Source organism: Eretmochelys imbricata, chromosome 9, assembly GCF_965152235.1.
Source record: "Eretmochelys imbricata isolate rEreImb1 chromosome 9, rEreImb1.hap1, whole genome shotgun sequence".
In the NCBI taxonomy this organism is placed as follows: domain Eukaryota; kingdom Metazoa; phylum Chordata; order Testudines; family Cheloniidae; genus Eretmochelys; species Eretmochelys imbricata.
Window position 1 is genome coordinate 17,747,684 of NC_135580.1, and position 15,237 is coordinate 17,762,920.

The 15,237-nt window shown below is 40.4% G+C and overlaps 1 protein-coding gene across 1 annotated transcript in view; it reads right to left on the bottom strand.

Moving 5' to 3' along the window:
* Positions 1–15,237, bottom strand: part of LOC144270210 (uncharacterized) — a 286,613-nt gene that overhangs the window by 25,762 nt on the left and 245,614 nt on the right. Inside the window, exons 22-25 of the mRNA XM_077826532.1 lie at positions 14,766–14,897; positions 12,725–12,853; positions 6,756–6,884; positions 1,644–1,772 (exon numbers count right to left, since the gene is read on the bottom strand). Coding sequence (XP_077682658.1) covers positions 1,644–1,772; positions 6,756–6,884; positions 12,725–12,853; positions 14,766–14,897 — 519 coding nt within the window. The remainder of the gene's footprint in view (positions 1–1,643; positions 1,773–6,755; positions 6,885–12,724; positions 12,854–14,765; positions 14,898–15,237) is intronic.

Sequence of the window (15,237 nt, forward strand, 5' to 3'; positions counted from 1 at the left end):
GCTTGCCTATTTTTAATTTAAAGAAATTCAAATAATGAATTCCCCACTATGGGTACTGGAACTAGAACTTGGGAACTTTAGCTCAAAGGGCAGAGGCTTGTACTTTAAGTGCTAAAGTGATAACTCCATAAATTGCTAGCAGTAGTAGGTTCTAGGCCACCAAATGGAACAGTCACTAGAGGAGGACACATACCCAACATTCCCTTTCCTCCCCCCCTCGCCTCTCCTGATGATCAAATTATCAGAGAAACCAAACACACAGAAGAATCCACAATGCACCATAATATAAAGGAACTGTTTGTGTCTGAAAATATGTAGTTTGATTTAGGGTCCTTCTGACTGAAAAAGTGGTTGATTTACAGTTAATTAAAACAAAACAAAATCAACCAAAAACCCTCTACTATTTGAAGCTATTTCCTTAAGAGAAACTTCACATTTTAGCCAATACTGTACCCATCAGTATAAGGGGAAGACTTGTGTGTCTATACTCCCCTCCCCCATGGAAATCATAAGCATGTGGAAAGTCCTTTTGTCCTTAGATTTTAAAAGGGGCTTTCAGACTTCCCTAAAATACAAATAGCTACCATTTTACTGCAGATTTGTTCAATTAGCAATTCCAAAGTGACTGGCGAAGCTCCCAGTGATGACATTCAATCCTAGATTTAGCTTATGGTGTATAGAGCAACCACAAACTAGCGATTTATAGGAGGATAACTGCTACATTGGGATGAGAGCACAGGGCCACATTGCTGGTTCTGGATCACTTATCTAGACAATCCAAACCTTCTGTTTTTAAATTGAAATAGGTCCAAAGGGGGTAAAGTGGATAAATATTTGCTGTTGCCTGGATTATTTTTTATTTCATTTTAATTTTCAAAGATGGCAGGTTTTCTGTCTTACTACATTCTGGGACATTTTATCCCTCTTAGTCAAATCAGCTATTCTCTGGAACTCTCTACTGTACCCCTTCACTTTGTACTCCTGGAGGTTTCAGCTTCTACTGTTTTGTGCTTGTATGGTACCTTAGACAATGGGGTCCCGGTCCAGGCCTAAGTACTATGATAATATAAATAATAAATAAAAATACTGTATAATAATTTATGTGCGGACTTCTCCTAGCTGCCCACACACTTAATAAATATTAGTAGATATAGGACACCCTGAACTTAAAATGGTTCTGTCCCTCAATTAGAACATTATTTTTTATAGACTTTGTGGCCCATTTGTACATATGTTTAATTAACATACAGTAAAGCCTGTACCAAAGACCACCCTTATTCAGCAATCACCTGTATGTATTGCTGTAAGCATAAATCAGTTTCTAAAAGACCAATATCTGTCTGTCCCTTTGCTTAAGGTAGGTTACACTGAATACCTATACTGGAAATTAACTTTAAGATATTCTGCAAAAAACATACAGAACTTCCACAAATAGAGTTTGTGTGGCTAAGTCCATTACCAACTGGGAAGACATCAGCCAGTGGGTTGTGATAATATTTCTATTATCTTCTTTTGATTAAAAGCCATTTGATAAAGCAATGTACAAAGCCGGCAATTGAAATACTAATGAAAATCCCTAAGTAAGAAGTTTTGTTTTCCCCTTCTGTCATCTTCTTGCAACAGAAGTTAAGTTCTCACTGCACCTTGCTGGCAGGTAGCTCCTCTCCATCCTGCTGCGCAAATACACATCCCAGTTACATGATCACAGCGCGCTCCATTGTGACAATTACAAGCATGACTGCAGCCTTCCCCGTAACTGTCACCCTGGCAGGCTGCAAAGAGAGTACCATAAAATGCAATTACAACACATCAAAGGAGGCATCATACAGAGCAAAATTCAGACATAACCCAATTCAAGAGAAATCAGTAAGAAATTGGCTTCTCATGAAACACTGTTCATATCATACCGATACATAAGTTCATATATTAATCAGGCCTGACACTAAATAATGTGGGCTTAAAGATACATATCAACGCATTCTGAACAGATTTTTATCAAAGACTCAAATCACGCGGGTGATATATCACCTGTCATTCTCCTGTACCTTGGAATGTCTTTGTCTTAAACTAATGGTCCAGCAGAACAGGCAGCTTGACAGGTTGGTTATTTATTTGCAGCCTGGTAAGAGAACTGACAACTTCATTGTTTTCATTGTTCATTTTTCACAGTTCGATGCTTTAGCTCACCCGAAGCCTTATTCTTTGGTAAGAAAGCAGTGATATTTCCATCACATTGGGTAAGCAGCTGGCTCCCAGGTGAAAACTTAACCCTGTATCTCACAAGTTTATCCATGCTTCAGCTCCATTTTGTTCTCTACTGGTGTTGCCTCCCATGGACAAAATGGCATTACAAGATTTCTGCTGTCTTCATTGTCATGGCTCTGTCTTTAAATGGCAGTAAATGGAGTATACTGTCACTTTGCTTTCTAGAGTATCACTCAAGATAGTTAAGGAAGAAAAGCAGGATTGTCCTTATAGATAGCCAAGATAAAAGAATAAGATACTTGTTGTCTTGGTCTTAATGGAGGCTTTAATTCTACTGTGTCACACTTGTTTTCCCACAGATAATAAACATCATCGGCATTCTTCCCAAGAGCAAATAAACGGGTCTGATCCTGTGAAATGCCATGTGTCCTTTGCTCCCATTAACTTTGGCACATAGCACCTCATGGGACTGGGCCCACACTTTGACCTTTCATCAAAATCCCTAGCCCTTTTGGGGAGCAAGATGTAGTATTGCATGAAGGACTCATCCATGAGAGACAGAACAGAAGAATGGAATTTCCCCCACTTCAGTTGTGAATGTGGTTGACAGCATTTGGCCTATTCATAACCTGTAGCTTCTTGTCTGGGCTTTTCAGTGTCCCAGTGTGATTTACATGGATGACATTTCACTTGTAGCACCTTTTCAACATATTTTTTTTTAAATCAGTTAGCTCCCATCTGTATCACTACTGTAGCCAAGCCCAGGGACCTGGTTATAATGTTGTTAAACTCTATATTGTGGATGGGGCCTATCTGCATCACCAAATTAAAGACTCAGACCATCTGAATGAGCTTTACCTTGATTATGGAGACAGATTTAAATTGTGGCCACAATACAAATCAGAATTATGCTGTAAAAGGGTGTTACTAAGTCCCCGATTTAGCGTAGATTAACCCTGAGAGTGTATCTCACCAGAAGTTTACATCACGTGCATACAAATCTCTTGTTATGCCTACTAGGAGACAGATGGGATTTATCAGTGAATTAGAAATTCCAAAACAAAAGCAGGAACTCTTGGTGAGGAAAATTAAACATTCTTGTCTCTTGTTAGGAGTATACAAGCCTTCTTGGTTCATCTTTGGGGCATACTGCTTAGCAGGGGATTTACAATGTTAGAAGACTGAAACAGCAAGTGAAATTATCAAGCTATGTTTGCAGGTTTCTCTACTGATGGAGCAGAGTGAATTGAATTCTTCTTCCTCTTTTTTTGATGAGGAGTGTAAAGATACTAGTTTATAAACTACATTAGGTGGCTAGGTAAAAAATCAATTAAAATCCCATGATGCCAGAATTATTTTTCAGCATCCTTCTGCACCTCTCATTACTTGAAAACAAATGCTGCTCCCCCAGCTGTGAGCGCTAGCAGATTCCAGGAAACGCCAGCACAAATACGCAACACAGAACAAAGGCAAAGAGGCATGTGTGAATGCCCCCAGCAAAGCAGGGGTCAGAGTACTCTCTGCAAGGCTTGAATTATACTGTTTGGAGCAGTAGGACAAACAGTACAATGGATCCAAATCTTAAAACGGTTTCTTCCTCTTCGATAGGTGCCATTGTTTTAAAAGATTTACAGGTGGACAATATCTCACCCGTACCTGGGGGTAGAATGGAGCTGGCTGCACACCCAGTGCAAAAGCCAGCTTGTAGATCCAGAGCAGGATAGCTTAACAATTTGCTTATTGCTCCTCTGGCCCGAAGCACTGTGTAGTGCTTGCTGTTGATGGCAGCATGTGCACTAGAGCTGACTGGACGTGCCTAGCTAACCATCCCACATCCTTTGTGGAAGCTGTGCAGGTGCACTCACCTGACATGCACTCAAAGTGTCCTGGCCTGTAGGAGGGATCTTGCCATTCTGCTTGTGCAGAGCTGTGTGGGGCAGAAGCTTCCCATGGCTTTCCCCCCTACCAAACTGTGTATGGGCAGAAGGCAGGATTAATCAATGCTTGAGTTACCGATATTAGCAACTTCTAGAGCTACCGGAAAGGTTCCTCAGTTGAATCAGCCACTTCATTCCTCAGGGAACTTGGCATCTTAAGTTAAACTTCTCGAAATAAGTGAACTTTAGTCATGATCAATGCTGGTAAATGTTGCTGGTGTTTGACACAAAGCAAGCACAGATTTCAAACTGACTTGCAGGCCACTACTCTTGGCAGAGAGAAAGAACAAGTCAGACTCATTTATTTAACCTTCCTTGTTTACATGTTCTCTTCAGATAGGTTGCATCCTGTCTTGTCAATAATTCTGAAAGCTTTCTCATCTGCACACTGGGACTTCCCAAGGCTAGCAGCTCTTAATACTGCTAAGTCTTAGATCAACTCTATTTCTGTCTTAGTTAGGTTCCTCCAAACTTTAGCCCTCTTCCCCATTACCAAGGCTCTCAACAGCAGCCCTGATATAAATATAATCATATCTGTGGTTAGATGACCTGGAAAAATGCACTGTTTATTATTATTGTTATTATTATTAGCAACCTTTGGCCAAACCTGCAAAGTCATCCACACAGTACACGGCATTACTAGATGATGATACATTGTTTAGCTAAGAAAGAAACAGGTCACCCCTTTGCATTGTTATTTGACCTTACTCTTTTGCAGGCAAAAGGAGTCTTGAAGCCTTTGGTGTCTTAACTAGCACAAGGGATAAATCAAGGGCAGCATAAAGCTTTAATGGTTCCACTGCAAGAGAATAAATGGTTGCTTTCTTACGTAATCCCAGTAGACTTTGCTACGAAGATGAAGGGGGACATGTGAGGCCTATGACAAAGGGCCTCATTTCTTAATTGAATTTAATAAAATATGTAGGAACAAAGCTTCCCATTTTTAATACAGTTTACAGAGCAGTCAAGAGCGAAGCTGACGGATTGTTAACTTTGTGGATCTTTTGAAGGGCAGTGTACATGGACTGCAACCAAGAAACAAGCAACACACCCACTCAGCAACACCTCTGCTCCCAAACAGCACAGACATATTTCAATGGCACTATATTTCACAAAGCCTGTTGATTAACCTATAAACAGGGTAGTAAGAGAGATTACCATTGACATGAAGAATTTTAATACATTAAACTGAAGGTGGAATAGCTGGTCCAGGTGTTTGTAGGAGGAAAAGTAACTGGGTGGAGGCACTGACGGATTGTTTGGAAAGTAGGTGGGAGGACAGCAGAAAGGTTCAACAACATTGTCCCTGAAGTCAGGGGACTTGTCCAAACAGGGATGGGGGAGGTTGTGGGAGAGGATCTTTAGATAGAAGGGAGGATGTGTGAGCTTGTGTGTACAGAGGGAATTGAAGGAAAGAGATGGGATATGGTAAGGTAGGTAGAGGTAGCAAGAGTGTTTGGTTGTTGCATGTCCCATGACAGCAGGCCACTGTGGGGGTTGAGCTGGAATAGGGGTGGTCAAATCAGGGTGCATGTCTGGAAAGGTTGCAGTCAGGTTTGGTCATTAAGGTGGTTGGAGTTTGCAGGAGGGTGACAAAATGGAGGTGTTTGTCAAATAAGTGTATTAAATAAACTATAAACTTCTAGCTGAGAGAATCATGACATTTGTGGATCAAAGGACCCCTGTACAGGCCTCCACAAACAATAAGAATCGATTTATTGTGCGATGCTGCTATGGATGTGTATAAATTGTTCTGAGCTCCATGGTGCTGTCTGCAGAGGATGATTATACTGTACTTTCAGGGTGAAATCCTGGCTCAGTTGAAGTCACTGGGGTCAGGATTCATCCTCAGTGTTTGAAGGATTAAAGCTTAAATAAAAAATTAATTTGGAAAAGAAAACACCATCACTGATTTTTTCAGACAACAAGGCTCAGTGATGCCTGCAAATGATGCTATGAAGATAAGGAAAAGAATGACTTTCCATCAAATTTGCTGGCAGATTTATTAGAGGATCCAGCAATAATGTCTATTCAAAACAGAAACAAAGCAACCACCACAGAAGCTACATTGTTAAGTGGGACAGTTTATTCTTGTTTGTGAAATTCCAGGAACTTACCTTTTTTGCAAATGACATTTCTAAAAATTAATGATAAAGCCCCCCCACACACACACACACACTCCACCCTAATAGCAAAACAATCTCTGCTTTGATTTTTTTCCACAGTGTACTTTTGTAATCTTATAATTGGCAATTTGATAAGACTCAGCAGAAACATGGGAGTAACATTTTGCCGTTTAACACTTAATAGAAATGAAAAGTTCGGTTAACATATTACAGGACACAACTGTGCTATCTAAAAACAAATGGGATGTACTGTGAAACACTTACAGTGTTTGATGTATTGCAATGGCAGTAAAAGGAAATAACAGAATATTTGCATGCCAACCAAAAAAATTGTTTCCATTTATGGCATCTCTGGAAAGAAGTATGACTTACCTATCTAACTTACTAGGTTCTTCTAGGCCTAATAAGGAGCAATTTTTAGAATTAGGAAGATGGACTTTTGTGAGCTTTGCCACAGCTTTGCTGGGATCATTGCTGTTATACGTACGTTGGTCACACTTGGCTCCCACCCAGCCAGGGAGGCATTGGCATTTTCCTATGATGTGGTCACAATGAGCTGCATTCTTGCATTCACACACCTGGTGGCAGTCAACTCCAAAAAATCCATCTGGACAAGCTAAAAACGGAAAAAAGGTGGGTTTTATAAAAAGCAGTTCCCATTTCTTTACACAACTGTCTGGCAAACAGCAAACTCCAGCTCTTGCCTTCTGGAAATTCTGTACATGGGAAAACTTTTAGTTGGTGCCCTTTTTAGTTATACTGTCAATTTGAAATTATACTTGGGAGCCCGTGTCCCATTAAAGGTTAAAACTGAAAAGCAGTGCATGGGGAAATCCACACACGAGTCCCATTATTGTGCATGTCCTACAATTTGGGGTGTATGGACCCTGATTAGTATTTTGCACATATTATACTGTTGTACAGATTATGACATAGGGAAATGCAGCTGAGCCTATAATCCAAAACCACAAGACTAGAGAGTTAATGAATGTGAATTCACATAAACCAGTTGTTATGTTATTAAAAGGAGCTGTGAAGAAAAAGGTGAATAGACTAAAAAGAGGAAAGACTTCCCAGTTCTATGTGAGATACATGTGGAGATAAGGTGGATCTCAAGAGGTCAGGCAATTCTGTATAACACAAAGTCTAGAAGACCATCCTTGTCCCATCTCCTTATCTTTAGACTTGGGGACATACGATCCAGTTGACTGTCCTGCCATATTTCTAAGGAGTTTTACAAAACAAATATAAGATATATTATTGTAGTTCAGTGTTTACAGGAAAAACTTGCTAGAAGAGGCAGATAATTCACATTGGCAAAGAACATCAAGAGCAACTAAATGTGGCAGGGCCTCTTCAGGGCACCACAGAGATTCAATAAATACACTTGTAGAGTGTGAGAAAGATTAGACCTGCTGATTCAGGCTATGTATGCACCAATAAGGAACACTTGGCATAGTGAGAATAAACTGTCAACAATTGTCTCAGTGGCCAAGAGGTTTCTATATCCATATTATGCGCAAAATACTATGCTAAAAGAATGCTAAGGTTGCCTAGTCAAACTCTCAAAAGTTAGGAAGTGACAGAATTAAGGCTGCCTGTCCAACCTTAATTCAGCCCCCTCGTGCATCTGCATTATAATGAAGTTTTAATTATATGAATATGTCCAATTTTTCCACAGGACCCCTCCCTCATTCAGTATACTGGATGGACACTGAATGAGTAGCTATGCAATATTTTGTTTTATCCACATTGCTCAATGTGTGGCATTAGGCTTTACTTACTGCACACCATTTAAACCCTACAGAATTATTAATTTCCTCATGAGCTTTTCTATGATGCCTATCACTATAATGTCTGAGTGCTTAAGAAACATTAATGAATCAAATTTGACAGCACCCCTATATTGGTGGACACTTTTTACCTTAACCTCTGTGCCTCGGTTCCCCATCGGTAAAATGAGATTTTGTGTGTACAAAAGTTGTGTGTGTGCAATTTTCTATTTTTTTTAAAAAAGAAACCACCCAATGCACAAACAAATCCCCGCACAGGAATTCCATCATGTGGAATCATACTAACATCTGCATGGATCATCAACATGGTTGGAACCTTTAGATCTACAGCATAGACTTCTGCCACATGAGCTAACTGAGTAACTGATAGCAATAAGAGATTGTTATCCTCTGTCTGGAGCAGTCACTGGAGGGAGATGAGACACACTTCGCCAGTGGGTTTCAAAGATGGCAACAGAGGGATGTTGAGACTCAGGAATCTTGTGTTCCATTCCAGGTTCTGGAGGGATGCGTTCTCTAGTGGACAGAGACCTTCTGACCCCGTCTTAGTCCTGTCTCTTCCCCACCACCTCCCATCCATGTACGGCTGGTTCCTTGTTCCAGTGTTCTTGTCTCACTAGCCCCAGTCCTCAACATCCTGCTGGCCTTCTCATTGCAGTCCCAGTCTCTTTGCCCCATCAGTCCCAGTTTCCCATGCTCTGCCCCCTACCTCCTATTCCTCCACCTGCCAGCCCCTCCATTTCTCACCATTAGGCTTGATGTAATGGTGAGAAATCTAATTCTTCCATTGCTGTTGCAACTGAAAATGGGGTCTTGTAAAAGAGTGTTGCTACCTACCCTGCCTATAATACAATGAAATCCAGTACAATATCTGTAGACAACAGTGGACTAAAATAGAAAGTGAATGTAAGTTCTCTGCTGGCAAAAGGTAGTAGTGGTGGTGTAACCCACACACCTGCTGGGGGTGGTGTTCTGTCCCATCGAGTGGCACCGACACCACTTAGAGAGAGAGAGTAACGAGTTTGCTCTACACCCTCAGCTAAAAGGCAGTTGGTTTTTAGCTCATACAATACAGGCTCATGCACTGGGCCTCAGGTTTGATCCGCCTGCCAACCACCAGGATCTGTTGGTGTTACAGTAGCACAGAGCAAGGTCTGATTTGGAAGCTCACTTTGCCTTGACAGTGGCAGCTTGGTTTTCTGAACATATGATTTCATACAACTGGCTCATTTACTCCAAGTGGAATGGCAATTCTCTTCTTCAGTCAGTCCAGCCTGTAGCTTCTTCAAGGTCGCATGGATGCTTTGAGACTTACTGTACCTTCCAAACACATGGTGTCTCAGAGAAATGGGGAAATAGAATATATATTGGTGTCAAACAGTCAAGAAGTATTAGTCAGCCTTCTGTTTATTTTTATTTGGTGGGCAAGCCGATATCAAGCTGCAAATTAGAAATTACTGCATGTGGTTTCAACTCTTAACTGAATCACTGTATACTGCATATTATTGTTTATTAAGTTCCAGTAGTGTGTAGGACTCAGTGTACAAGAAATACCTTCCCCAACTACTGAAAATAAGTTTTTGAGTCTGTGTCCCAGACAGGGTTGGCAAATAGATTTTGCCAGACAAAAGGACATAGATTCACCTGTCTGCCTTGATTTACGTGAAAAATAAGCATTGTAAGCTAACGCAAAGGAAGTCTTTTTGCATACAACATCAACATGAGGATGGTAAACCAGTACACTGGGGAATAAAGCACAGGGGAATGGTGTCATCCTGTCTCTAGGATCAAAACAGTGGATTTTGGGGTATAAGAAGAAAGCAAAAGGATATCCCTTTTATCCTTCACCGGGGAAGCAAAAAGAACAGCGCTTTTTCCATTTATGACAGGAGGATCCCTGCTTTGTTAGTTGGAACTGCTGGGAGATAACTTTAACAGGCTAAACTAAAGTAGCTTGTCACACCTAAAGCAAAGTTTATATTTATAATAAATTTATGATTGTTTTCACTATATTTCAATGCTGTGAAGTTATAAAGGACCTGATCCTGAGTTGTACCAGTCAAGCTGTGTGTACATTGTTCTTTTGGGGACTGCAAATCTGGTAATTTTCGTGAGTGTGCAGTGAAAGAGGGTTGGATACTAGAGGGGGACACTTTCAGAGGGGCTGCGGTGCACTGACTGTTACCTGCAAGGTACAGTGAGGGCTGGCAGAGCCCTTTTCTTTTTAGTATATACTCAACGTGTCACAGGTGGCATGTGACCAGGATACATCACCGAATTTGGTCTGCTGGTTCCATCATTAGTTTCCCTGTCCTGGACTGGGTACTGACAGGGAGCATGACATGAACACTGATCCATGATTATTTGGGTGACTAACAGACTGGTGGTGTCAGGAAGCTGATACACCGTTAAGGACAAGCAAGTCTTTCTCTTGCTGAGGCAAGAGGGTAACAAGATGACTCCCAGTCCTGGGCACCTCAAGAAGAGTCACACTCCATGTGGACCACCAGCATGAGAGGGGGTGAGACACATTTTGCCAGTGGGTTTCACAGACATTTGCCGACAGCTGAGGATTGGTGAGACTCAGGAAGCTTGAGCTCCATTCCAGGCTCTGGTGGGAAGTGTTCTCTAGTAGGCACAGATTCTTTGGAGCATTTCCCCTCAAGTTTGATCCCTTCTGCCCATCCCATCCAATCTATCCATAAACAGTCCTGTCTCTTCCCCACCCCTGGCTGCTTGTCCCAGTCCCTTTATCCTTACCTATCCAGTCCCAGAAATAATGTATATAACAAAATATATTGTCTTTTATTTTGATTTCATTTTAGTTGACAAGTTCAGAATTTTTGTTTTTCAGAAGTGCTCCAGGAAGAACAACCAAATTATCTCAAGACTGACTAACTTGTCTTACAATTCATATAGCAGAGAAAGATAAGCAGAGGGGAAAGTGGTTCATTTAATCCGTTCTTCTTGCTAGCATATATTTGTTCCTTGCAGAATATTTTCTTATGCTTCATGTAGTCTAGTTATAAATGTCTCGAGCACTTCTACTTCCCTCAAGACCTTTTGCATGAAGCCATATCTGCCATGGACTGTATCAATGGTGGAAGTGAGTGAATAATTGTTTTTTTTTTTATAGATAGCCAAACCAAAAAATAAAATAAACTAAATTTGGTTAGTTTCTAACCAAACCTGATTCCCGCCCTCCTTCCCCCTTCCCCCCAAATGAAAAGGCAAAACACGTTCATTCAGGTCGAACAAAACATTTTGAATGCCCACTTGAATCAGTGTTTGAAAATGAAATGCCAAAATGGTTAATTTTGAAAACACTGAAGTGAAACTTCAACATTTCCTACATTTGTTTTCCTCTAATTCTTTTGCTCAAACTATTCGCCAAATTGGATCCAAATTCATGAATGGTTTCAGGACCCTGAAAAATCCTTTGGCAACTTTACTATTTGCTGAAAAAAAATCACCTTGCTCTAATCAGTGTATTGTATTGTTCGGACTGCCCAGCGGGGTGCCGTAAGATCTTATGGAGAGCTATAAGAAAAAGGCTGTAGGGAAAAAGGCCATTTTTTCCATTTTAGGGTTTTTAATTTTTCATGCATAAGTCTGAGGATTCATGTCTCTTTTATGGATTCAGCAAATTCTTTCTTTAAGACAGAAAAAGAACTGAGTAATAAAAATAAGGCATGGATAAGTTATTTTGAAAAAGAGCCTTGCACAGTGTTCACAAATTACCTCACAAGTTTCTCCAGCAGAACTCAGATTGTTTCTTTTCTTTTAACACTTCCTCGACAGAATGAAAAAGGAAATAATATGTGCAATTTCCACAATTTGTAGTCTGTTGAATATTCTGTTATAGCACGGAAGTTGCAAAGTGCTTTCATTTCCACTAGAGGGCAATAGATGCACAAGTGGTTAATCTGTCTCATTCTAACACACACACATTTTTATCTACCTAAACTAGCTGATAATTTTGCATGTGAAACAAAATAGCCAAGGTTTGGTTTAATGATCATTGTCTGTAAAATGTGCAACAAATCAAATTCAGATATTTCGGCAAAATGACAGATGACTTACACATTATTTTTACTGTACCCCAGCCAATAGACCTTTTTTTTTTTACTCTCTGCATAGTTTATGGCATGAAAACAACATCACAAGAACATGCAACAGATCAAGTATAATATACGTACGAAATCCAATCCAAAATAATTGTTACTTCATGTTAGCAAGTTACTAGGTGATAACAGATGCAGTGGTAGACTTTAACGTTAGAAGCCTGTATCTCCTTAAACAGCTTATTGGAGGTCAGGGGGAGATGTTTTATTCAAAGATAATATTATAAATGCCATGGGGACAATGAAAGAATTCAAAAGTGGAGCAACGTTTTTTCTCTGTGTTAAAGCAGGAAGACTTTCGTCAGAAACGCTCCAATTCAACAAGGTTCGTAAGCACATAAGGAGTCCCATCAAGTCACAAACTTAATGTTAGGCAAGTGCTTAAGTACCCTGCTGATCTGGGTTATAAAATTTAATTAGGCCGTCACAGTTCAGTTGCATGGTTTACCTAGATCAGGTCCCGCTGATTATACAACCAGTGCTACAATGATCTGTGAGAAACATCTGCCAAGAAATGAAAGGGTAGGGGGAGAATGTACCTTTTTCACAAAAAGTTCCTGTCCAGCCAGTCGCACAAGTACAGGCTCCACTCACATGATCACAGGCAGCTCCATTCTGGCACGGACAGCTGGACTTACAATTTGGCCCAAAGGTTCCCTTAGGGCATCCTGGACAGAAAGAATAAAAGCTGGATGTTGAGCTGAATCTGGTAAAGATCCCTGTAGTACAACTGATGATCAGTTTGCAATTCTCAAGCACTTTTGAACCTTTTCTATTCACAAGGGGAGGGCCAAAATTTGTCTCTATACCCTGAAAACAGTTAACATTCGGTGTTCTCTTTGAGATGTTGGCTGCTGCAGGAAGCTTATGTTGCTTTATATTAAGGTATATTTTAAGGAAAAAGGGAGATCTCAGGGATGCAGTCAGTTCTGTATACTACACAGAACAACAACAAAGTGTACAGTTGCAGAAATTACAACTCCCAAATTCCTAGTTTCTGATTTGATGTGTACCACACACCGGTTTAGACTCACTTATTTGCCCAAATCCCATGAGAGCTCACCTGCTGGGATGGGGATAAGCCATGCAAAATTCCTAATGTTGCTCTTAAAACCCATTTCCTCCCCCTGCCAACTTTTGTTCTGCAATCCAAATTCCACAGTAGAACCCAGGTAAGTGAGAGGGAACATTAAACAGGGTGACCTCCTCCGGAAAGCTCCAGACTGAAAGCTGCATGCCCTGCTTACATGCTCCGCTTGGAAACATTCAAGCCAAAACATTACATCTGGGAGATGGATAAGAGACTTAGATTTTCATAGCAGTAATTGTTGGGAATTTAAAGGAGAGACTGGTATCTCACTCACTATCTCAAGGAAAAAACACCCACTTCAGCCTGTAAATAATATCCTCCAGGGCTATAGAAAAATCAATTAAAATAGGGCCAGCTGGCTAATTTACATTAGACACACTTTAGACAGAGCTGAATGGTAGTGATAGCTTAGCCTAGACACAATAATGCAGGGCTTCTCTGGCAGTTTATAGGTCTTGCTAACTTATTTTGAAATGAGTTGTGTAGATATCTGCCAGATCCCTTTAAAATGGAAGGACTTCAACATTTGTATTAACAAAGTCATTTTTAGGCAGTCTGGAAAATATCACAGAGCCCAAGAAACAATATGACGTGGGCTTTCAAAGATGAATCTGTAACTGGAAGTACAATAAATAACTAGTTAGTTTAGGAATATCTAAGGCTCCTATCACTGTGGTATGCAAGTATCTTGAGAAGGAAGCAAATGGGCAGGCCCAACATAATATACAATATTTCATTCTCCTCCCCTTTTTAATCTGCCTTCCTCTTGGCGTTTCTCTCTTTCTTTTTGTTTATTCCTTTCTCCCATCATGAATGACATTGTGAATAACATAAATACTGCCCACAAAACTAGTGTCATGAGGTAAAATATGGCAGCTGGACTTTGAAGCTGAACAATTTTTGGACCTACAATGGTATTTGTAGTTAGGGATGGCAAGATGCAGTGTTCAAATCTCATGCTTTAGGGCATGACTGGGGCAGGAAGGAATCTTGCCCCTTACAAGAGTTCACATTGTATGATGTTTTTACAGCTGGTATTACCTGAGGTGTATTTGGGAAAGAGATTAGTATCAGAATATGGGCTATGATGCAGGGAGGATATCAGCATATCTATGTTTGCGTCCATTGTGGACATGTAAACTATTTCTATCTGCCTGAGCTCTAAAGGAGTTTTGGAAGAAAAGGCAAATAACTTAAAATCTTACATGAGGGAGCAAAGATGCAGATATATGCAATTCAATCACCGTAACATGAAGTGCAATTGCCAAAGTAGCTGTTCAATTCAAAACTATTCTGAAAATAACTCTCCTGGAATCCAAATGATTAATTAACCTGTCTAGCACTGCTGAAATCTGAGCCTCCTGAAAAATGTGCATTCTCCTATCTATGGAGAACTCCAATGTGGATGCCTTCCTAAAAATAATCAAAAGGAAAAACAATTTTTGATTTTGATCACCGTGAATTCCCCACTTTGATGCTCTTGCACTTACTCTGCTCACAGTGTTTCCCAGAGTATCCTGCTTCACAGAAACAAATCCCAGTGACTGGGTCACAGCTACCGTCACTGTTATTGCAGACACACAAGCTTTCACAGTGCTCTCCCCAACGGCCAGCATCACAAGCTACGAAGCAACACAACAACATTTGCATGAGACTGAACTGCACGCTTGAAGTAGCAGGCAGTGTTATATTTGGATGGGAGATTAGAAAATAGTTACAATAGCCAACATTTTCAAACCCAGATGTTTAGGGCCAGATCTTCTGCTGGGGTAAATAGGCATCGGTCCACTGAAGTAAATGGAGTTATACTGGTTTACCCCAGTGCATAAACTGATATTAAAGCGACTAGATCAAAGTGATTTAACATTCAGAAATGATGAGTACTCCTCCATGGAGAGAAAATACCAGGTACTGAAGGGCTCTTTAACTTATCAGAGAAAGGCATAATCAAGAATCAATGAC